We start from the raw sequence: 23,010 nt of genomic DNA on the forward strand, positions 1-23,010 counted from the left end.
TCAGGTTCGGTGCTATTTTAAATCTTTTCTGCTATGCAAATTTGACAAGCCTATCATCAGATTTAATATTACAGTTGTGATCAGAGCGGATCCAGAAATTTTAGTCTTGTGGTAGCACTTTGACAGATTCGTAAGATTTTAGTTGTGACAAAACTTGCAAGCCCCTGGCTCTGATACATTTTATATTTTCAATTTTACCACAATTTATACATGTGCCAATTCCTGAAAGAATATGCCAATATCCGTCTCTCTCGACAGTGAAGCTGCTGACAGTGAAGCTATAAGCTCGACTTCTTGTAGTTTACACGTAATTATAGACCTGGAGACACATTCTGCACCTCAAGTTAAAGACTCGAAAAAATCTGGAGATTTGGAAGCTAGTTCTTTTGCTTGTCCAAAGATAATATTTGCATGGATACAACAGTTCATAATGTGAGGTTACCCTTCACTGCTGCAATCTTATCTTTACATTTTCATTTTTTTCAGATTTTTTTCCCTCTGTAAGCTATTTCTACTTGTGTTTTTTCGAATTACTATACAAAATGGCTTCTACTTCAACTCCTTCTTCATCCCAGTATTTACAGAGAAGTTACTTTAGTCCTTATAATTCATTACAAAAGCTCAAACCATCTTTCCATGAAAAATTTCCTTTACATTTTTCATTTTTTTCGCCTGCTTCAAGTAAGTCGCTTATAATCCTACGTACGAACTCCCCAAATACTGCAAAATACAATGAAATTGTGGTGGATGATGAAATGGACAGAGTCCGGAGGCTCCAGAACGGGTCAGATGTCCGAGGAGTGGCTGTGGAAGGAGAAAAAGGCCGCGCAGTGGACTTAACAACGCCAGTAGCCGAGGCAATAGCAGAGAGTTTTGGCGAATGGGTGATTAAAAAATTGGAGGAGGAAAAAGGAAGGCCGGTGGAGGATGTTAAAATTTCTCTAGGGAGGGATCCTAGAATTTCAGGGGCTTCCTTGAGTGTAGGGATTTTTGCAGGGCTAGCTAGAGCTGGCTGTATGGTGTTTGACATGGGGCTTGCAACTACACCAGCTTGTTTTATGAGTACTTTGTTGCCTCCATTTTCCTACGATGCTTCGATTATGGTAGATACTCATGTCTGCAGACATGTATTACATGTTTCAGTAATGTTGCATATGGTGCAGAACAATATCGAAAAGGGGCAATTTTCTTCATCTGCAGGCGCCTTAAAATCGCAAAAAAAAAAAAAAGAAAAAGGAAAAAGAAGCATGTAGTAAGATTAATGATGAGAAATGAGCATTTTCAAATTCTGCACAAACCATCTTAGCTAAAAAAAAATTATCAAAATTTGTGATGACTAGAACTGAGTATAAAATTTACGATATCAACTCCTCTGTTCCGTGTTGCCTCCTGTGAGGTGTGATGAGAAGTATGAACATTAGGCTGATGATGAATAATGAATATGTTGTGGTATTGCAGATGACAGCTTCACATTTACCTTACACTCGAAACGGACTGAAATTTTTTACGAAAAAAGGAGGGCTGACATCAACAGAAGTAGAGATAATCTGTGACTTAGCCGCTCGTAAATATGCAAACAGACAGGCTAAGGTGTCAACTCTCCTCACCCCTCCCACAAGAGTTGATTTTATGAGTGCTTACTCCAATCATCTCCGCGAAATCATCAAGGAAAGAGTCAACCACCCTGTCCATTATGATTCTCCTCTTCTCGGGTTTCAGGTTCTTGATTCCTCCTCTGCATTACATCTGTTTCTTTGTTCTGCTTGATTCTGTCATGCAATTTATGTTCTTCTGGAAATCCGTTGATCTACGAAACTATTTAAGGAGACACAGTTAGTAGAGCGTGTTTAAATCAATCATCTGCAACATTTTTATTGTCTTGTTAGCCCCTAATTCTCTACCCTTTCGCAATTTTTTGTTGGAAATACAATGTTAAGTGACCAATTCTCCTAAAACCAAGAGGTGTTGGGAGGAGGGCTTAACAGGATCATATTATATTCTAACATTCCCCCTCAGAGTAGGGTTAACCAGGATCATATTATATTCTTAACATATATATAGTAGTAATTAGTTTTAATGAATTAATTTACAGATTGTAGTGAATGCTGGAAACGGATCAGGAGGCTTTTTCACTTGGGATGTGTTGGACAAGTTAGGGGCAGATACTTTCGGTTCAATAAACCTGCAGCCAGATGGAATGTTTCCGAACCACATTCCTAACCCTGAGGACAAAGTTGCCATGGCCTTAACACGAGCTGCTGTACTAGAAAATTCAGCTGATCTTGGCATTGTTTTTGACACTGATGTAGACCGTAGTGGCGTAGTGGACAAAGAAGGCAATCCAATCAACGGTGACAAGCTAATAGCCCTCATGTCTGCCATTGTGCTAAAAGAACACCCTGACTCAACTATTGTGACTGATGCTCGGACCAGCATGGCTCTTACAAAGTTCATTACTAATCGAGGGGGACATCATTGCTTGTATAGAGTTGGATATCGGAATGTAATTGATAAGGGGGTTGAGCTTAATAAGGATGGAGTTGAGGCTCATCTTATGATGGAAACATCTGGGCATGGTGCTTTGAAAGAGAATTATTTTCTTGATGATGGTTAGTTTTATTCTAATGTGTTTGCTAAATGGTATTAGCAATATATCTTATCATATCTTCGCGAAATTAATTTTGTAGGGGCGTATATGGTGGTAAGAATTATAATAGAAATGGTGCGGATGAAGCTGGAGGGGTCAGATGAAGGAATTGGGAGTCTTATAAAAGATTTGGAAGAGCCACTAGAATCCGCAGAGCTCAGAATGGATGTTCTGTCGGAGCCTAAACATGCCAAGGCAAAAGCTATTGAAGTCATTGAAACATTCAAGACCTACATTGAGGTAATCAACCTGTCTCTTGTGAGCCTGAGCTCTGATACCATGTTAAGTGACTAATTCTCCCAAAACCTCAAGGAGGGCTTACCGGGATCATATAATATTCTAAAAGTCCCCTGTTTTCAAAAATCCGATCTCTGAAATTTTGTTTATTGAAATGGTAGGGCGGTAAGCTAGCAGGGTGGGAACTAGACTCTTGTGGGGATTGCTGGGTAAGCGACGGCTGCCTTGTGGATGCTACCGAGGCTCCAACTGCTATCGATGCACATATGTATAGGTAAAATGAAGACACAACCATAATTTTTTCAGCCAAGAAGTAAAATTAAGTTACAACCATAATCACAATATCAAGAAGCTTGGTATTTGAAATGTATTTTATTCGAACGCAGGGCTAAAATTTCGGATGAAAGACACGGAGAATATGGATGGCTACACATAAGGCAAAGCATTCACAACCCGAATATAGCTGTGAATATGCAATCAACAGTCCCTGGAGGATGTCAATCAATTACAAGAGCTCTTCGAGAGAAGTAAGTATTCTTGGCTTCATCCCAATGAGATAACTCTTCGTTCAAAATGTCGTTAAATACTCTCTCCGTCCCTCTCATTTCTTTCCAATTCTTTTGCATTGCTTAACACGCATTATAAAAAACAACCTACGGACAGAGGGAGAATATATTTAGGACATATGTACATTGACTGCAGGGGAGTCTGATCAAGTAGTTTATGTGTAGTATATTATTATTACTCGCTCCGTCCCTTTCGTTTCTTTACACTTACATGTTTGAGGCATTGTTTATTTACTGTCTTGGTCTCCGTACTCAGCCTATTTGATAACTAATGACCGGGATGGAGGGAGTAGCTACTTGATATCATAATCATATCGAATTGTGATCCTCAGGTTTCTTCTGGCAAGTGGAATGGATAGTGTAGTTGACACTTCTGAGATTGACAAGTATGTGGGGGGTTGATGGATTGAAGATTTGAACGTTGTTAATTGCTTGGTTGGTTGGCTAGCATGGCTTCGTGTTGAGTATGTACATGCCCCGGCTTATAAGTGGAATTTGTAAGTTTTATAAGTGAATAATCTGAGTTAGCATTCCCAAAGATCTAGAGAAAGGGCAGGATGACTTGCGAGGTTATATAGGTACAATTTGCAGCGAGTTGCTCGAGTTAATTTGTATATTTAAAACTTGATATATATAAATATATGGGCAATTGTTCAAATACCAACCAATAAATTAAAAATAAAATCAACTTGAATGCTCAACTATTTCTTTCTTAACAATAAGATAATGTAAAAATTGCGAATCTTATGTAAACATGAAGATTCTTATATTTAAACTAATTAAAGCCAAGAAACGGACTTAGATTTCACAATTTTGAAAAGTGTATTATTATTCGACCATTTTAAAGGATCTAATTTTATGAAAATTAAAACTACTTAAACTAAAGCTACATTTTTTTCAGCTGGATTGATTAAATTTGAACCTAAGAAACATTTGCCCAGCTGAACCGAGCCAGGTTGTCATGATTATGATATATCAAGCACAACTGAAAGGCTAAAAAAGGTTTTTTTTTTTTTTTTTTTACAAATATGACTTATAACCTTAGCTACCTTACAAGTGAGTATCTGTTCTGAGAAATCTCGGAGTGAGCGAGAATCGAACCCGGGACCTGAGACGACAGTGGATAAGCCTAAAGAAAGTTTTTATTTATTTGAGTACAGCACACAAATAAGATACATGCAGATCAGCAGATGAAATACATGCAAATAAACGTAAAACAATCATATAGAAATTGAAAAGAAACAGAAACAAACCACAAGAATCTTTATTTTTTTAGAGTAAACCACAAAGCATCTTTATTTAAGTACCCACCAAGCATTTTTTAATTATCGATGCAGCAGAACAAATCACTTGGGGAGATGATGAGTCTCAATGTCCCTGGTCATGCTAAGAACAAGGTCCAGGTACTGTGTCGGATCCTTGACACTCTCGTCCAGTTTCTCGTAGTCGAAACTCCATGTCACAAGATTATCTTCACCGCTCGTATCAACATGAACAGTGATGACAACAGTTTTGAAGGACTCTAGCAGATCTCCTCCAACCACCTTAAAAGTCACTGATTTTTTCTCTTCGTCTATCGCTTCCACCCTCTCCTTCGCCACCATTTCCTTCCCGTCTGTATAATCGAAGATAATCAACAAAGAGTATTCGTAGCTCAAAAATCAAATATCTAATTTTTTTTTGTCACAAGACTTTCACGTCAGTGAATTATACCGAAACACAATACTAAAACGATATGAAAAATTAACTTCTTTCATAGTTACCGTTTTTCCTAAAATTAACAGTTTTTCTAGTATTGAAGAACCTTCTCGAGGATTTATCAGATCATATATTATGTAGATAGTACGTGTATGTAGCTTTTTAGGCTTACCGAGAGTATATTTCCAAATGACAATGGAGCCAACTTTGCCGAATTCACCTTCGTGCAGATCGCAACCCTGTATATTTTTAGGCGTCATGGTGTGTACATGGTGTGGTTTAGTACTGAAGATCTCATGAAACACATCTCCGTCGGTTTTGATGCATGTCTGGCATATCAACTTACCGGTTAATCCCATCTTCAAGGTGTATAACTATGCAGTTGCAGAAGTAGAGTGTGATTTGTGATTGTAACACTACATCAGTGGCGGTTTATATAGCAATGCGGCAATGGCACTTTCGAAGTTATTGCTGATTTTTGGATGAATTTTGGATTTATTAGTTTAATACCGATTTAAAAATGATTGGAGATCCCACTTTTAAATGGTCGTTAATTTTTAATTTTTGGATGATGGATAATGAGATCGATTAACAGACACTGGATGCTCAAATTTAATTAGATTAGCAATTTTGTTACATAAAATGAGAATCTAATCACACTTGTAGCGTAAAGCATTACTTAATTTTTTTTGGAAAATCAGTCCCGTACTCTTCATTGTCATTCCGGATTCTCATTTCTACTCACGATCCGAATATCCCTTAAATTTATCAAAAACTTTTCAATTGAAATCTCAAATTGATGTGTTGGTATTTGAATTAACAATTTGATGACATGAAACCGGAAATCAATCCTCTTTTGGCCATTTTTTTTAGAAAATTCATTCTCATGCTATCATTTATCATTTCCGATTCTCACTCTCACTCACGATTTAAACGTCCCCTTGCTTTTATACTTAAAGAACGAACAATTATCCTCCACCATATATAAAAATTTATTTGGGCCCGAAACTATATACTCATTCTTGAATGCATGCAGACTGCGGATCTCAATTTGTATTATAAAAAGGTTTCTTTGGGCCGTGATAATCGACATATATCAACCGTATCAGATATGAATACCAAACCTGATTTACGCATATGTAATCACGATAGCATACTTTATATTAGAATAGTTAGTCAGGGCACTAATAAACGGGTATAGTATTGCACTGATAAACATTTGTTCGGTATATATATATCCCTCTTAATCACATAATTAGCTGTTTTATTCAATTTTTAGGTAAAAAAAAAGAATCATACTTAATCAATGAACATATAAAAACAGAGATTAATTGGAGATTAATCTAATTAGTTAGTGAATAATCAAGAATAATGATCATGATTAATCAGAATAACGTTTTTCAATTTATTAATCATGATCAATCATGGTTAATCATATCATGATCAATCATGGTTAATCATGATTAATTTATTACAGAAAATAATTGTTAATTAATCATGATTAATCAGAATAACGTTTTTGAATATTAAATTGATTAAAATTTGATTGGAAATAATGCGAAAATAAACAGTACTTTCAGTCAAGAAGTTGGTTAATATATGTGTCACATATTCAATATATTGAGCACGTTTGATAGATTTAAAATACTTATTTAATGAATAAGTCCATATATTTTCGTTTGAGTAATATAATTTATTTTACAGATGATTTATAAATTATTAAAATAATAATAAAGTTCATAAATTATCTATTTTAATATGGAAATGTATTTATAAATTTTAAATTAATTTTATATGAATATATATTTTTGACTTAAAATCGAAAATAATTTCAAACTCACGCTTAGAGGACAGTCTTGCCTCGTCACGTTTATTAAGAATATGACTTTTTAAGGGCACAAATTTAAATATACATATGAAATCAATCCATCAGAAAATGGATCAAGCTATCAGACTCAACAATGACATGTGATACTCCATACTCCCTCCGTCCCGGTATGTTATATACATTTGGTGTGGACACAGAGACCAAGAAAAAGTGTAAAAAATGAGTAAAGTTGGATGAAAAGTGGACGAAAAGTGGGTAAAATAGCGGGATCCATTTGTATTTAATTATAGATATGTGATAGTGGGGGAAAGTAGTGAGTGTAATAGTGTTTATATTATTATAAAATGAAGATAGTGGAAGAAAGTAGTTGGTGAAGAAAGTAGTTGGTGTAATAGTGTTTTACATTATTAAAAGTTGCTATTTTATGAATGTATAGAAATGATGGTACATTCCAATGAAGAAACTGTATAGAAATGACCGGGACGGAGGGAGTATCTTCGAGCGAACTCTGCTCTTCTTTTAAGTCTCAAAGCTGCATCTATTTCCCCATTTTAATTTACTGGCTAGATGGGTCGTTATTAACTTGCCACAAACATCACCAACTACCCAATCATACCCATACTTATTTAGATCGTTCAAAATAGCCGCATCGATGTTAAATTTTTGGATAATTGATTGGAGCGGTCCAATGCTCACTCCCTTCCACTTTTATGATTCGAATATTATTATTTATAAAGGTTTATTTTTGAAACTATTTATAATGGTTTTATTGTATAGTGTGCTCAGTCCAAATCTACTTCTAAAATGAAAAATATATTCCGATACATTTTTGCATTCAAATTTCCAGTATAGATTTTAGAAGGTTGACTTATCGATTCAGGATTTATAAAAAAAAATTCATTAAATTGGTAATTTTTAATAAAATTAAAGTATGATCGATAAATTGATAAAATATTTTTATAATCGAGAATTATTAGAAACATGCCAGCATTTTATTTTACAGCTGAGAACTTACTTCACACCTATCCATATCAAGCCATAAATACACAAGAGAAATCTTATCTTATATTTATATAAAGCAATATCCAGGGCGGCTTACGTGGCTCTTTCCTCATTGCTCTTAGACTGAATTCTCTCTTCTCACGCTCGCCAGCAAATTTTAATTATACTACTCCCCTTTTTTATTCTTATTTAATTTAATTTCTATTTTTTTAATTCCACACAACCCTCTGTCTCTCTGCTTGCCTTGCGGTTTTATCCGGCCGGACCATGTACAGGCCTTCAAAGTTTACCTATTTCGTAACTGAAGCCTCATCATCTCCTCCGACAGTTTGCTATAAATGGTCCTCCAGCAGTTATATCTTTTCGCTTGGTTATTTCCTACTCGAAAATAAGCTCTACACACTATTGGGCCTCTTTGTTGGGCTGGCTTGGCTATCGCAATTGCTGCAGCAGCTGTTTTATTCTTCCGGTCTTTTGTGATTTACCAAATGTTCATCTCAATTTTATAAATTATACATTGTAATCCAGATTTCTACTCTTTCTTTTGAGCTTACCAAATGCTCCTCTCAATTTTATAAATTATAAATTTTAAGGTTGTCCAACTTAAGTCTAATTCTTTGTTGCGGGTTTTTATCAAGCTTTCTTTTTCGTTGTTGTGCACCCTTTTTCGAAGAATACTTGCCGAAAAATTAACAGGATGGTTGGGAAGTTGTGGCTGGAATTCATTTGGCTGATTGATTGGTGGGCTGCTGTTAAGGTCAGTTTCTAATCCCATTTCTTGGAAATTATCTGTTGTTTTATTTTTTTCTTACCATTTACGTGTAGTTCCTATCATGAAATTACTGTTATTGGGGTCAAACAATTCTAATTGGTTAATGAATCAACTAATTTGGGTTGCACTATACATTTTTTGGGTGTGATAATATGTGTAGGTGCAGGCTCCCCGGAGTTACTATGGCCTGCCAGATGTTAAATTGTGTTCTAGCACTTTTAAACTTTATTGATTTTGCTTGTGTTTAAAACTGATAGACTATCTATTTTCCCAGCTTATTTTATTATCGGTTGCAGACTTTTGATTTGCTTACTGGAAAGCTTTAAAGGGTAGGGTTTGATATGAATTGCATTAATCAGATTTTATCACCCGTAGATTTTCTTTGAGAGTTGTCAAAGTCATGCGAGATGATGAAGTTTTCCACATATGTATCTGATTTTGCAGGTACAAGAACACAATCACCTCGCATATACTTCTACAGCAAATTGGGAACACTTTTTGCAAGCTTCCCGGTGGGCGTCTAAAGCCAGTAGAGAATGCTAATTTATCTAATATTTTTAGGTTTACGTTATCTTTAATCATGTTTGTTATTCTTTTGGTCAGCGGTTCTTTCCTTATGATACCACCCACTCCTGGTTTACTTGATAATTTAGAAATTTTAAACTTGAAAAGAAAGCTTTCCAGCAAACTTGCTGCTGCTACACCTGGTATACAACCTGAATGGCAGGTACTTCTTTGGACTTAAACCTAGCTGTGAGAATAAGTTCACTAAATAAATTATAGAGGACAAATATTAAAGCATGCTGCAGAGCTTGTACTTGAGCAGTTTCTTTGCAAGGAAAGTACACCAGTGTGCTTTATTTTTCAGGCCATTGTTCAAAATCCACTGCCATGATGTAAAATACTCTGTTGCGTGGACTGGGCAAAATTATATATTGTTTTACATGTTTTTAGCCTATAAATAAGTAAAATACGTGTACGAGTTTACATATCCATGTCTCAGTATTCTGTTACTACTTCTACATTAGCTAGAGTTGCAGAGCTGTTACGAATTGAAAGGACAATAATGGAAATCTATGGAGTTTTTCAAACCAGTAAGTTAGTAACTTATTCAACAAAAAAGAACTAATTTCCGGTTGCCCTCCAAGCATATTTTTCATGATAATAGCAAATTGTCTGGACCTCAGGGAGAGTCATGGTTACACCAGCTAGCTTGAAAACTTTTTATGTGTTAAATAGATTGTTTGCTCAAGTCCTTCATTCCTTTATAAGAATGCAGGGCTCTGGAGAATTAGAGAACCAGAAGCTTAAGCCCAAGGGGTGGATGAAGGCCATCTGCTGCAGCTGTTGGCCGAGTGTCTCTTCATGCGGCGAAGGTGGGAATTTGGACAAAACTACGGCGATAGCAAGTGCAGAACATATGACGGTTCAAGATTAGCTGGATCAGAGAAGTCATCTTATGATCCTAGAGAAGATTTTAGGGAATCTATATTGGAGATGATTACAACAAATAATATTTATGAGCCGAAAGATTTAAAAAGTCTGTTGAACTATTATGTTTCAATGAACAGGGAAAAATATAGAGGAGTCATGCTTGAGGTATTCCATGAGGTCTGTACTTATATGTTCTTGAATTGTAAATACTACTCATGAGCTGTGTTCACTGAACAGATAGTTATGGCGGAACTATCAGACTCTGTTCTTGAAACAGATAATTATGATAGTGCTACGCACTTCCATGAACAAAGACAATATAGTTTAAATGAAAGTAAAAACGATAACTACCATGTGTTTCACTAATGAAGTTGACAGAGTTGATGTGTTTTTCAAGCAAGTGTAGAAGACAAAGGCAACATTTGAACTCTGTCCTGTAAGAACACATTGAAACAATATTACCTGGACACAACCGTTCGATTATTTACACTGCACAAAATATGTAATTTTTATTCCGCTCTTAATATCTTCCAGTAGGCTATAAGCCTATATTACATTACATTTATATACAATGATCGTTAGGTTGAAATTCTATATGAAACTATTTTCTTCTACTTGCTACTTGACGGTTGTTATTCTACTCTCCAAAACTTGTAATACTATAGCAACTAATATTTGTTATTAATAATATAAAGTTATGGCGGACGTTTATATTATTTTCTCTTACTCACTTTTTTCACTTGCATTCTCCTTCAAAAAAAGTCTAGATAGATAGCATATCATCAACATCTTATTTGTTTTGATAGTCTACTATCAATGCTTCAAATTATTTTAGAGCCTAATGTTTTTAGTGACCGCGCGAAGCGCGGTTGTACACCTAGTTTTTCAAAAAAAATAAATAACAAACAGGAGAAAGCAGAAACACACAGCATGCTCACTCTCACACACGCGCGTGGGCTTCTTATTGATCGAGATGGTGAGCCTCAATGTCTTTGGTGATACCTACGATCACATCCATCAAGGAATGTGGATCTTCCACGTCCTCATGCGGCTTCTCGTACTCAAAGGTCCACGTCACCAAGTGATCCTCACCGTTTGTATCCACGTGGCAAATGAGTTTAAAGGTTTTGTACACCTCAAGAATATGTCCTTCAATGACCTTAAAGGTGATGGACTTTTTCTCCTCATCTATCTCTTCTATAATCTCTTTGCCGAACATATCTTTTCCATCTGCACATAGAATTTACATATATCATATCAATAAATTATCACCGAAATTTTGTTTCTCTTAATTTTTAAAGGCATGACCTAAGAGAAACTAAAAAAAGTCTGGCTGAGTTTAAATTTTGACTTATAACTACTTAAGATGATTTAATGTGATTAGGTGAGAGACTAAAGTACTTGTTTGATTTAATTTTATTAATTATTTATGATTTATTAAAAATTATACTAATAAAAATAATTTTCAGTAACTTATGATTTATGGGTTACTTAATTAAATCAAATAAAACTTTTAAAGACGAACTATTACTCCTTCTCGTTGGATTGTTAACGTAACTTTTTTGGCACGTTTTTTAAGACTTCTTTAAAATATAATTTCGTGATGTTTTTCTTTTCAAAAAAAACTCTATAACTAACTTTTGAGATTAAGTTAAATTTCAACTTATTTGTGACTTAAACTAATATATGACTTATCCCGTGCATACATTTTTAAACTAATTAAAATTAAAAGGTGAGATAAACCGGCTCTAATAAAATTCATACCATGCACATAGTTCCATGAAATGATGCTGCCTTGGGTTCCCCATTCACCGTCATGCAAATCACAACTCTGAACATGCGATGAAATGTTGGAGATTTGGTGCGGTTGATGTCTTAACAAGTCATGGAAAACGTCTCCAGATGACTTGATTTTTGTTTGGCTAACCAGCTTACTTGCCATTATGTCAACTCAATATATATCTATCGGTTTTTCTAGTGTGTGCCATGAGCACATGCTAAGCGCGAAAATTTACAAGTTTGGGAAGTTTTGATTGGCTCTCATATCTTAATAATGGTGGACCCCCTGCAAATAAAACAACCACACCAATCAAAACCTCCTAAACATGTCAAATTCCGCGCTTAGCATGTGCCCATGGGCACACACTAGACAAACCCTATATCTATTTCAGCGAGCGTTTTCGAGCAAAGAGAGATTAATTTGTTGATGGAAAACATGCTTTTGCTGCTGCCCTTTTTATAAGGATTTGTGGCTACGTGGCAACACGTCATATCTCGTGTTCCAGCCATCTGCATATTTAATTTTGTTTATAAAAAATATTATCTCTGATCTCAACTAAATGTATATCCATTTTTTAACTCCAAAAAAATAATGTAAACCCATTCTATTGGTAATGAATAACCATTTTTTATTGTTTTCCTTACCAGCTAAGCTGGTTAGAACTCAGAAGTGCACTGGTCGATCTACCCTGTCCACTGATCTTATTTTTCAAACATACATATATTATATCTACAATTTATTTCTGAAAATAAATAATTATTTTTATAAAAAAATATCACTAATACATAATTTATACTGAAAAATAAGTCATTTTTTGAAAAAGAAGTACTAAATATCATAAATATTAAAAAACAAGAAATATATAATTTTTACGTAATGTATATGTATGTCCTTATTTAGGAAACTAATTTTTCTCCAACATGATCCAAGTTATTGGGGGACAGGATCGGGTACTGAGATATGTAAGTATGGATCTAGCTCCTTCTAATTTCTTTTGTCAGGTCTAGTTTTTTTCTAAAATTATGAGGAGAATTAAATGATCTGATGTTCGGACCTCCAGGCTTCAGCTAATGTTTAAGGCAAAAAGTCGAAAAAACCTGAGACTGAATTAAAATCGGTAAAAACCGAACCAATGATATGGGCTCAGTTTCGATTATTGGTTAGAACCATACAGAAAAATCCGAACCAAACCGATTATTATTATTTCAAAATAATAACCTGTAAAATATTATTATAACAGTCGATTTCAAAAAGATTTGATATATCAAATAACCTGTAAAATCTTGATATAATATAGTAACGCATCGTATCGTATTACGTATTCCAGCCATTTGCACAATTCTACTTATAAAATATTATTATTTCTCATGTCAACTAAATAAAAATCAATCTTCAGTGATAACAAGTTACCCCTTCAAAATCCCTAGTATTATTAATCATTTCCATTGAGTCTATTTTTATATCATTGCCACCCGATTCACGGGATTGCCTAATTTTTTGTCAACTATTGAAATTGGTAGATGATGAATTATTTTGTGATATATGCATCCTCGTAAAAGTCACTGCAAGGCTACAGACGAGCCGGTTTGTCCCGGTTTAAACCCGGACTTAAAGTTGTTTCCGTCTTTACGAATATATCTAAAATATATACATCGGAGCAGACTAATCGGGATACTTAAAAATTTTTATTTTTAATAATTAAACTCATTGTGCATGTTAATAGCCGACCCTGCTCTTGTATCATTGGAGAAATCATATTTTTTATTTTGATTTTTGAAGAATTATTAGCTTAATGAAGTTTAATTATCTTCTGACTTATTTAGGTGGTTATATTTCGCGATTTTAATAGTTGAGAATCAGTGTTACAGAAATCGAAAATCAGATTTAATCGGTTAAGCTATCGATTCAGGATTAATCGGCACTTAGAATGAAAATCGAATGTATTTTAACAATAAAATATTATTTAATATTTAGTTAGTATTATGTTAGTTATTGAATAACCAATATATTTACTATATTCATAAATTTTTTAATTGTTTGTATTTAAAGTGATATAGTATTTTCCTTACAAAAAAAAAAGAAAAAAAAGTGATATAGTATTTTAATTTTAATAATTTATTATACATACTTGATTAAGAAAAATTCATAAAGATTAGTCGGATTTCAAAAATCGCACGTCAACAAGATTAATCGGAGATCAATCGGTTAAATTGAGAATTTTTAAAATAGTGTCGAGAACTCAAAACAAACACAATATATTCACCATCACGCACCAAGTGACGAAGTAACCAGACATGCATACAAACAAAAACACACGTACAAACTTAAACACATCGATCCAAACAAGTCAAACCAAATTTGTGCCTCGCAGTATAGTGCTAGCTCTTAACTAGTTACTGCACTTATTATTTCTTCACAATATTCAGGTATTACTGCAAATGGTGAGACTCGATATCTTTGGTGAGGTGAATGAAAAACTCCATCAGAGAATTCGGATCCTCCACATCTTCATGGAGCTTCTCGTAGTCGAGAGTCCATGTGACCAAGTTATCCTCACCCTTTGTGTCAACATGAATACTTATTATGAAGCTCTTGTAAAGCTCCATCAGATCTCCTTCAAGCATCTTAAAGGTGATGGACTTGTTCTCCTCATCTATGCTTTCTATCACCTGCTTAGCCACCTTATTCTTCCCATCTGTAAATACGACAATGATAACAACAGTGAGAACAATTATTCTGCATATAAAAATTCCATAATATTTACGATAAATGTTAAATTATTGTGCACAAGATGGATCTAGGAATATTTTTTCAGGGGTACCAAACACATTTTCGAAAGACACATGCGTATTTTTAAATTTTTTAGAAACACTTTTATAAATTTGTAAAATTTAGAATAGTAAATATATATATCAAATTGTTTTCTTAGAGGAACATGTGTTCCCATGACTCCTACCAGATCCGTCTTTTTACGAAAAAATCTTAAAATCAAATGCGGAAAAATCGTAAAAATCAAATTAATACCATGAACATAGCGCCAGCAGACGATGGATCCTGCTTTTCCAAATTCACCTTCATGCAAATCACAGCCCTGGACTTTAGCTGGCGAGATATTGGGTACATGATGTGGGTTACTTGACCAAAGCTCATGAAACACGTCTCCACCAGACTCGATTTTGGTTTTGCTCACCATCTTACCGGTCAGAGGTGCCATGGTCTTCGACTAATTGTTGAGGAACCCTACACTTCGTAGAAGATGGTATATACTGAGAGGGACCATGCTGAGATCCTCTTATATAATTGCATTAATTGATTTGGATTCTAGCTCCTTCTTATATTTTTATATTATGATGATTAAAGATCTCTTGTTGCAACTGCCGCCTTAAAAAATGAATTGAGTACGAAATTATTTAAATCCAATACTCTTATACGAGTCGCTCTACGTTTGACACGTAATTGGAGTGGTAAAAAGGCACACTTCCATATATTTTTTGTCAGATTTTCTATTCTTGAATAAATATAGAGACTCTCTTCATCTCAAATTAGATGAGTTGGTTGATTTCGGACACACTATTTGAGGTCTATTGACCGCATAGTTACATTACTTATTTTTAAAATTTTAGTTTTGTAAATAAAAATTAATATATAAAATTTTTATTTACAAAAGAAAAATTAAAAAGATAAATTTCAGAACTATACGATCAATGCACTTTAAATTACGTGTCCGAAGTCAATAAACTCATCTAATTTGGGATGAATGTAGTATTAACTTTTTATTTGAAAAAAAAAATTAAAAAAATACTATATACAAGTATCCACAAATCAAAAGTTAGTATTCTCATGAAAATTAGTGATTATTGTGTGCCCTTGAGCACACAATAAATCGTTATATTTGTAATTTGGACCGAGGGAGTACGGGATACTCTTATATAGTTGCATGAATTAGTAATTTGGACCCTAGCTCCTCCTTATATTTGTCTTACTATCGTGATAATTAAAGATCTATGGTTGTTGCAACTGCCACCTACACAAATGTATCGATTACGAAATTATTGAAATCTGCATATTGTTGGGACTGCGTGCCACCACGATGGTAGCGATAATTAATTTACGAGCTTACTCATAAATTAGGGTTACATAAAATTGCCCAAAATTGGCGCAACTACATAACTTGCGGATAAGAATTTATGTTACAAGTAGGAGTCACTTGGCCCAGAGACTGCGTATGGGCCTCAGGTCCTTGTCCACCTTGACACATTCATAAGTCATATACTAAAATTCTTTTCAAATAGTTTCTGCCAATGAGATGTGTAATTTATATTGTTTTTTCCTCACATAAATTAGAGATTTTTAGTCAATTCAAAATGTAATCAATAAATTAGTTAAATATATATTTTTAAAAGTTAACCAAAAAATTTCAAATAAATTAAAAAAAAATATTAGAACACCAGATACCATATATTATTTCAAGATAAGTCAAGTATTTAAAATTTAAAAATTGCAATTTTAATGACAGAATATGCATCAATCAGACTGAGTAATTGAGTATTTCCGCTTCCTCCTATAATGTTAGGATGGACATGCCTGCGAAGTCTTACTTGTGTTCACTTCCCTCTTCAAAGCAGAAGGGCGGATGGAGAATAAAATGAGTTTTATACTCTAATGTTAATCAAACAAGATGTTTATAATATTCATTTCTACAACCATTTCATCTTTATTATTTTAACAATAACTATAATTCTAATCCAGATGTTTTATAATGAATCTTCCTTCTATTTCCACAATTACGTCATGTATCCTTAATTACGATCCTTCTTATAATAAATTTAAATACATTCATATTCTGTCATTATAACCTTATACTTTCTTCTTTCTTTTTAGAACTTCTATGTTGTTTTTTCATTTCATGCTCCCCTCATTCTATTACATCCATCCAAGTGAACATAACCATAGTTTGCACGATCAAAGGATTTCTTGAAATTTTCTTAAAAGTTAGTAGCCCAATATTGCTAATTGCTAAATTATATATCAACACACCTTGTAAGATTTATGCCTTTATTAGACCACAAATAAATTACACATGAAACAGCCAAGACAATACAGTAAACATAAAAAATACAAAACAAACCAATTACAACAGATGTCACCAATTACAACAGATGTGCCAACTTTTATTCATTTCATTGCGCCTACATGGCATCACAATGAACCCCACGTGGCACATTCAAACGTAGTACACCTTGTAGAACAGAATCACTTTGGGAGATGATGGTTCTCGATATCCTTGGTAATACTAAGCACCAAGTCTATATACTCGGTCGGATCCTTGACATTCTCATCCAGTTTCACGTAGTCGAAGGTCCAAGTCACAAGATTGTCCTCACCACTCGTGTCCACATGAACAGTGATCAAACAGGTTTTCAAGGTCTTGAGGAGATCTCCTCCGACCTCCTTATAAGTCACTGTTTTGCCAGCTTCATCTAGCGATTCCACCCTCTCCTTTGCTACCATTTCCTTCCCGCCTGTACAATCGAAGTCATTGTGGTTTATGTCGGTTTATGTTGGTTTTAAGTCGGGGATTGGAAAATTGTTTTTCGCGTCAAACTGAAAAATGTCTATTTCGAGAAATATTAAAATAAGCCAGAAAACTTAAATTTAGAAATTAGTTTGAATTATTTTTCCAGATACCTAATTTTTTATTGTTTTTCATAAGATTATTTCTATACTATAAATTACTCATAACTCATTTTAAAAATGATTGAGACAAAGAGAGTACGCGTTCATTGAATTGTGCATACAGAGTGCGTGTTTAGTGAATTGTGCATAAATTTAGGCTTACCGAGAGTATATTTCCAATTGACAATAGCGCCAACTTTTCCAAATTCACCTTCATGGAGATCGATCGCAACCCTGTATATGTTTAGGCGTCATGGTGTGCACATTGTGTGGTTTAGCACCGAAGATCTCATGAAACACATCTCCGTCCGTCTGGATGCATGTCTGGCATATCAACTTGCCCCTCAATCCCACCATTTTCAGAGCTAGTACTGTTTAATAATTATGCAAGTGCGAATGTAGAGTACGATTTTAATCACTATATCAGGGGCCTTTATATAGCAATCTAGAGCACTAGTTTCATTAATGCATGCAACTCCCGGTCTGAATTACATTATCTCTTGGCTGCGATAGTCGACACATATCTACCGCATTAGATTTCGATCAGAAAATTTTGGCATGATTATCATTATAGCCTTTAAGATGGTTATGGGGGTGAATCATTGAGATCGGTGGGTGAGGATATAAATATTGGCAGCTGATGAAATTTATTAATATGAACACGGGAGCGGATCTGCTAAGTGACCGTCCTAGCTTCTTAATTTTTTTGGCATATCCTCATCGTTTTAAATTTGTAAAATTATAAAGATGCTTTTAAAAAATTTAAAAATATATAATTATATTCTTAAAAATTTACTTGGTACACCCTAAGAAAACAGTTGTAAGCCCGCTTCCGTTTGTAAATTGTTCATGCATAATGCATTTATGCATGCATGGCCTTACTTTGCGCTCCCATGTTGATACTGGGCCCAAAACATTCCGTGGTAGCTGGGGCCTGGGGTACTGTATAGATTGTGTGCATAAATATATGAGTGTATATATTTATGCTAAAATTGGGTAGATATTGTGGTCTTTTTATGGCAATTTAGCTTGCACTGGGGGCTGTGGCAAGTGGCAATGCCCTAACGTGATCAATATAAATGCATGGGGTCCAGAACATAAAGTGTGGTTTACAAACCTACATGTTGTGCCCTGTGCATTTGGGAAGGGCTAGCAAGGCCTTGGAAAAATAAAGCATAATTTAATTAATTTAGATATCAGAAAAATCGGTTGAATGTCAGAATTTGAATTTTTTTTTTTTTTTTTGCATGTTCTTGGTTACCAACAAGTTACTGGTTATTTGAGAAAAACTTTTATGGATTTTAATAAAATTTTCCGTTTAATTAGTTGGCGTTTCATGCCTCGCTTATAGGGTTTCAACACATCATCAGTAACCCTTACATTAATTACAAATGTCTAGAAAAAAAATCCCCATGTTTCTGTTTGTGATACTAAATTGTGGTTGTTTTTACTCAATCGGAAATTACATTAGATAAATTGTAGCAGTACAGTACATAAGAATTGTGAGCTTGACAAAACAACACCAAAACCACTACAGTAGTGAAAATAAGCTAGACCTAGTCATACTCAGGTAGACTTAGAGCATCTCCAACCCTATACAACTGTTAGCTATAATATCTACGTCTCATTGTCTTATACTAATGTGTAAAAAAATGACTACTCCAACGCAGGCTCCTGTTAGGTATAATTTTACCTACCGAAAAAAGGGGACGTCACATTTGTTGATCCTGCTGCCATCATCTAAAACAATCCACGTCACCTTCAACTTGCAAAACATCTTCTCAGTAGTCTAAACCAAGCCTTCTTTTAATTTTTATTTTTATTTATAACATATAATATAATATCTTAAATCACTTTTTAAATATATAATTTAAAATATTGAATATATATAGCTAAAAGATATATATTTAACTTGTATATTTTTACTTATATTGAATACACACACACACACATATTATTTTATTTAGTCCAAATCTTATTATTTTTTATTTATAATATATAACATACTAACTTGAATCTTTTTTCAATATTTAATTTAAAATATCTAAATTATAGTTTAAATATATAATAATAATATAATATAAAAATTATTTATATATGTTCATAATTACTATATGTATAGATGTATTATTTAAATTTTTAATTTATAAATACAAATTTTATTTAGTAAAAGTGTAAAAATATGATTTTATTGTTAACTACATTTAAAAAATTCTAATAATCAGTATATAACTTAACATATTTCAAGTAAGTTTAAGATGCATAATATTATAATATACAAAATATGTATATGTGTATCATTATATTATATATAGATATACTATTTATATTTTTAATTTATAAAGTTATGATGTTATGTAATATTATTAAGTGTTATAATTATTTTTTTATTTTATAATGTTTATTTTAACATATTGACATAAATATAAAAATGTTATAATTTTGTTATAGTTTTATAAAATGCAACATTGATTTTCATGCATAGCAAATTTATTTAAATGTATTTTAATTATATATTCAAAAAAAGTAAAAAGATAATATTTTAACTATAGCTGATAGTTATAGCTAACCCCATTGGAGCAAAAATCACTACAGGTTCAATAAAATTTTAGCTAAGCATCATTTAGCTAACAGTTTTCAATGTTAGCGTTGGAGATGCTCTACGTAGTAGATAACCAAAAAAGCTAGAGCAAGACCAAAAGATCCCAGTATTATCAATTAAGGCCTGAGATTTTTATCAATTAAGCCCAATATGATACTGGTTTCAGAAGGTCCAGAGCTTTCAAGGCCAAATCATAAGCGTCCTGGTTATACTCTCTGTCTGCATAGGCCATATTAATTTTCTTTAGAATCCATTCCATATTACCAGTTGGGCCAAGAGATGAGAGATGGGCCATAAAACCATTGGACACATGTTTAAAGGCTTTTACGGAACTTGAATATCAAAGTAGATTAGCTTTGAAGCTTCTACCCATTTGCTCACTCTAGCTGTTATGAGTTCCTCTATTGATCTGAATGACAGCCGGCGTTGATTGAAGAGCAGCTCGTCGCGTGCCAACCAAATAGTCCATAAGAGTGCAGTTGCATAAAATTGTTGGAGCAAATACTTCATTCTGCCACAAAACAGAAAACTATATTTTTCGGAATTGAAAGAAAATTTTAAAATTATTTTTTCCGATTTTGAAATTTTTGAAAAAAGAAAGTTTCAAAATTACTTTTTCTGTTAATGGTTAAGGGAAGAAAGTGTCAAAACTAACTTTTTCAGTTTCGAAATTGTTGGAAGGGAGTTTTAAATTATAATTTTAGTAAGTTTATTTTTCTCAATTTTCTGAAATTTTTGAATTATATTCAAATCATTAGAAAAAGTTTCATATTATAACATTTGATTTTTCAAGACTCCGTGTATAATTTTGGTAAGTGCGTATATCATGAGCATAAATTACTTATAATAATTAGTCAATGATATGATCATTTTATATTTATTCGACACGATTATTTTTCCGACAATGTCTTTTGATTTTTTATTATTGGATTATTTTGTCTTTTAAAAAAAAGAAAGTTGCCCAATACATCAAACACACCACGTAAGCTTTATGCCTTTATTAGACAGCAAATAAATCGCACAGGAAACAGCCATGACAATACAAGTAAACATATGGGTAGTGAGGGAGAGGTAGCTCTGAAGCTAGATATTAGCAAAGCATATGATAGAGTGAATTGGGATTACTTAAAATGGAGAATGCAGGCTCTTGGTTTTAACTCAAAGTGGATTAGCTGGATGATGAGATGTGTTACTACTGTGTCTTATGATGTGTGCTTTAATGGAATGAATGTAGGTCCAATAATACCTAAGAGAGGGCTTCGACAGGGAGATCCACTCTCGCCGTATCTATTTTTGTTCTGTGTGGATGGGTTGTCAAACCTATTAAATGATGCAGTAGAGGCAGGTCACATTCATGGGTGTCAGGTTTGTCCAGGTGCTCCAGAGATTTCTCATCTCCTTTTTGCTGATGACAGCTTTCTCTTCTTTAAAGCAACGAGTGATGAAGCTCTTACTATCAAAAGATTATTGAGTGATTATGCAAATAGCTCAGGCCAGGCAGTGAATTACTTGAAGTCCGGGGTGTTTTATAGCTCGAATGTTAGAAGGGATAAGCAGCAGGAAATTTCTAATATTCTTGGTGTTCATGGGGATATTACAACAAGTAATTACCTGGGACTGCCGTCTCTAATAGGTCGATCCAAAAAGCGAGTTTTTGGGTTTGTGAAAGAGAGAGTCTGTAAGCGTATTGATAGCTGGAAGTCTAGACCAATATCTCGAGCAGGGAAAACAATCCTGATAAAGAATGTAGCTCAGGCTCTACCATCTTATTGCATGATGTGCTTTTTGCTCCCAAAAACTCTAATACAGGAGATTGAACGGCAATTTAACGCTTATTGGTGGAGTTCGGGACCTGCTGCAGGTAAGGGGGTGAGGTGGTTGTCATGGGAGGAAATGACGGGTCCAAAATGCAAAGGTGGAATGGGTTTTAAAAATATGTATGGGTTTAATATAGCTCTGCTGGGAAAACACATATGGAGATGCATTCAAAATCCGGAACTCTTGGTCACTAGAGTTTTAAAAGCTCGTTACTTCCCATGTAGCAGCATTCTGGAAGCAAATAAAGGTAGAAATCCTAGTTTTATCTGGATGGGAATTTGGCAAGCAAAGGAAAAGTTGGCTGCAGGTTTTCGATGGGTGATTGGTGATGGCCAGTCCGTAATAGCAACGAGAGATCCTTGGTTAGCTCAGAAACATGACTATAGAGTTGATGATTTACAGATATATGAGGGGCGAAATGAGAAAGTGGAGACTCTATTCTATCCAGGTTCAAAAATCTGGGATCCTGTGAGAGTTCGTGAGTTATTCAGCAATGGTGATGCCTTAGCTATTCTGGCAACGATTGTGCCGCAACGTCAAGTTGAAGATCGAATAGTGTGGTCCAAGTCGACTGATGGAATATATAATGTGAAGACTGGATATCGTGTTTGGCAAGACCTTTATACTGGTAACTCTAGTTGTACTCAATCAGAGGGTTGGCGACGAATTTGGCGATTATCGATCCCTCATAAGGTTAAGATTTTTGTTTGGAGATTGTGCAGGAATAATGTCCCAGTTCGAATAAGGTTGATACATAAAGGTGTTAGACTTCCAATTACATGTCCCATGTGTAATGCGGATGTTGAACACCTTCTTCACTTATTTTTCGACTGTAGATTTGCGGAGAGTTGTTGGCAATCTGTTGATCTCAAGTATAACATGAGGGAGGTGTATTCAGCTCCAGATTGGTTACTTCAGAAATTGGCCACTGCTAAACATGAAGAGATTGT

General features: G+C 34.1%; 3 protein-coding genes and 1 pseudogene across 3 annotated transcripts; 1 reads left to right on the top strand and 3 right to left on the bottom strand.

The window, feature by feature from the left end:
* Positions 1 to 460: 460 nt before the first annotated feature.
* On the top strand, positions 461 to 3,988 carry LOC108197594 (uncharacterized). Its single transcript, XM_017365250.2, has 7 exons — positions 461 to 1,103; positions 1,459 to 1,719; positions 2,093 to 2,609; positions 2,688 to 2,887; positions 3,046 to 3,158; positions 3,271 to 3,411; positions 3,783 to 3,988. The coding sequence occupies exons 1-7, from the start codon at positions 543 to 545 to the stop codon at positions 3,850 to 3,852; spliced, it is 1,863 nt and encodes a 620-aa protein (XP_017220739.1). The 5' UTR covers positions 461 to 542; the 3' UTR covers positions 3,853 to 3,988.
* A 586-nt stretch (positions 3,989 to 4,574) lies between these two features.
* Positions 4,575 to 12,376, bottom strand: LOC108198525 (MLP-like protein 34). Its single transcript, XM_017366280.2, has 4 exons — positions 11,949 to 12,376; positions 11,149 to 11,414; positions 5,321 to 5,522; positions 4,575 to 5,065 (listed from the first exon to the last, which is right to left on the bottom strand). The coding sequence occupies exons 1-4, from the start codon at positions 12,124 to 12,126 to the stop codon at positions 4,797 to 4,799; spliced, it is 915 nt and encodes a 304-aa protein (XP_017221769.1). The 5' UTR covers positions 12,127 to 12,376; the 3' UTR covers positions 4,575 to 4,796.
* A 1,822-nt stretch (positions 12,377 to 14,198) lies between these two features.
* Positions 14,199 to 15,233, bottom strand: LOC108198923 (kirola-like). Its single transcript, XM_017366692.2, has 2 exons — positions 14,989 to 15,233; positions 14,199 to 14,659 (listed from the first exon to the last, which is right to left on the bottom strand). The coding sequence occupies exons 1-2, from the start codon at positions 15,176 to 15,178 to the stop codon at positions 14,394 to 14,396; spliced, it is 456 nt and encodes a 151-aa protein (XP_017222181.1). The 5' UTR covers positions 15,179 to 15,233; the 3' UTR covers positions 14,199 to 14,393.
* Positions 15,234 to 17,002: 1,769 nt separating this feature from the next.
* Positions 17,003 to 18,106, bottom strand: LOC108197786 (kirola-like; annotated as a pseudogene).
* Between the last annotated feature and the right edge of the window lie 4,904 nt (positions 18,107 to 23,010).

This window comes from Daucus carota, chromosome 8 (assembly GCF_001625215.2).
Source record: "Daucus carota subsp. sativus chromosome 8, DH1 v3.0, whole genome shotgun sequence".
In the NCBI taxonomy this organism is placed as follows: domain Eukaryota; kingdom Viridiplantae; phylum Streptophyta; class Magnoliopsida; order Apiales; family Apiaceae; genus Daucus; species Daucus carota.

Excerpts from the sequence above, each read along its gene's own strand:
- LOC108197594 (XM_017365250.2), top strand. The coding sequence starts at position 543 with ATGGCTTCTACTTCAACTCCTTCTTCATCCCAGTATTTACAGAGAAGT. Across the intron at positions 2,610-2,687 it reads GAATTATTTTCTTGATGATG|GGGCGTATATGGTGGTAAGA; the intron begins GTTAGTTTTATT and ends TTAATTTTGTAG. Across the intron at positions 2,888-3,045 it reads CATTCAAGACCTACATTGAG|GGCGGTAAGCTAGCAGGGTG; the intron begins GTAATCAACCTG and ends TTGAAATGGTAG.
- LOC108198525 (XM_017366280.2), bottom strand. The coding sequence starts at position 12,126 with ATGGCAAGTAAGCTGGTTAGCCAAACAAAAATCAAGTCATCTGGAGAC. Across the intron at positions 11,415-11,948 it reads TTCATGGAACTATGTGCATG|ATGGAAAAGATATGTTCGGC; the intron begins GTATGAATTTTA and ends TTCTATGTGCAG. Across the intron at positions 5,066-5,320 it reads CATTTGGAAATATACTCTCG|ACGGGAAGGAAATGGTGGCG; the intron begins GTAAGCCTAAAA and ends TCGATTATACAG.
- LOC108198923 (XM_017366692.2), bottom strand. The coding sequence starts at position 15,178 with ATGGCACCTCTGACCGGTAAGATGGTGAGCAAAACCAAAATCGAGTCT. Across the intron at positions 14,660-14,988 it reads CTGCTGGCGCTATGTTCATG|ATGGGAAGAATAAGGTGGCT; the intron begins GTATTAATTTGA and ends TCGTATTTACAG.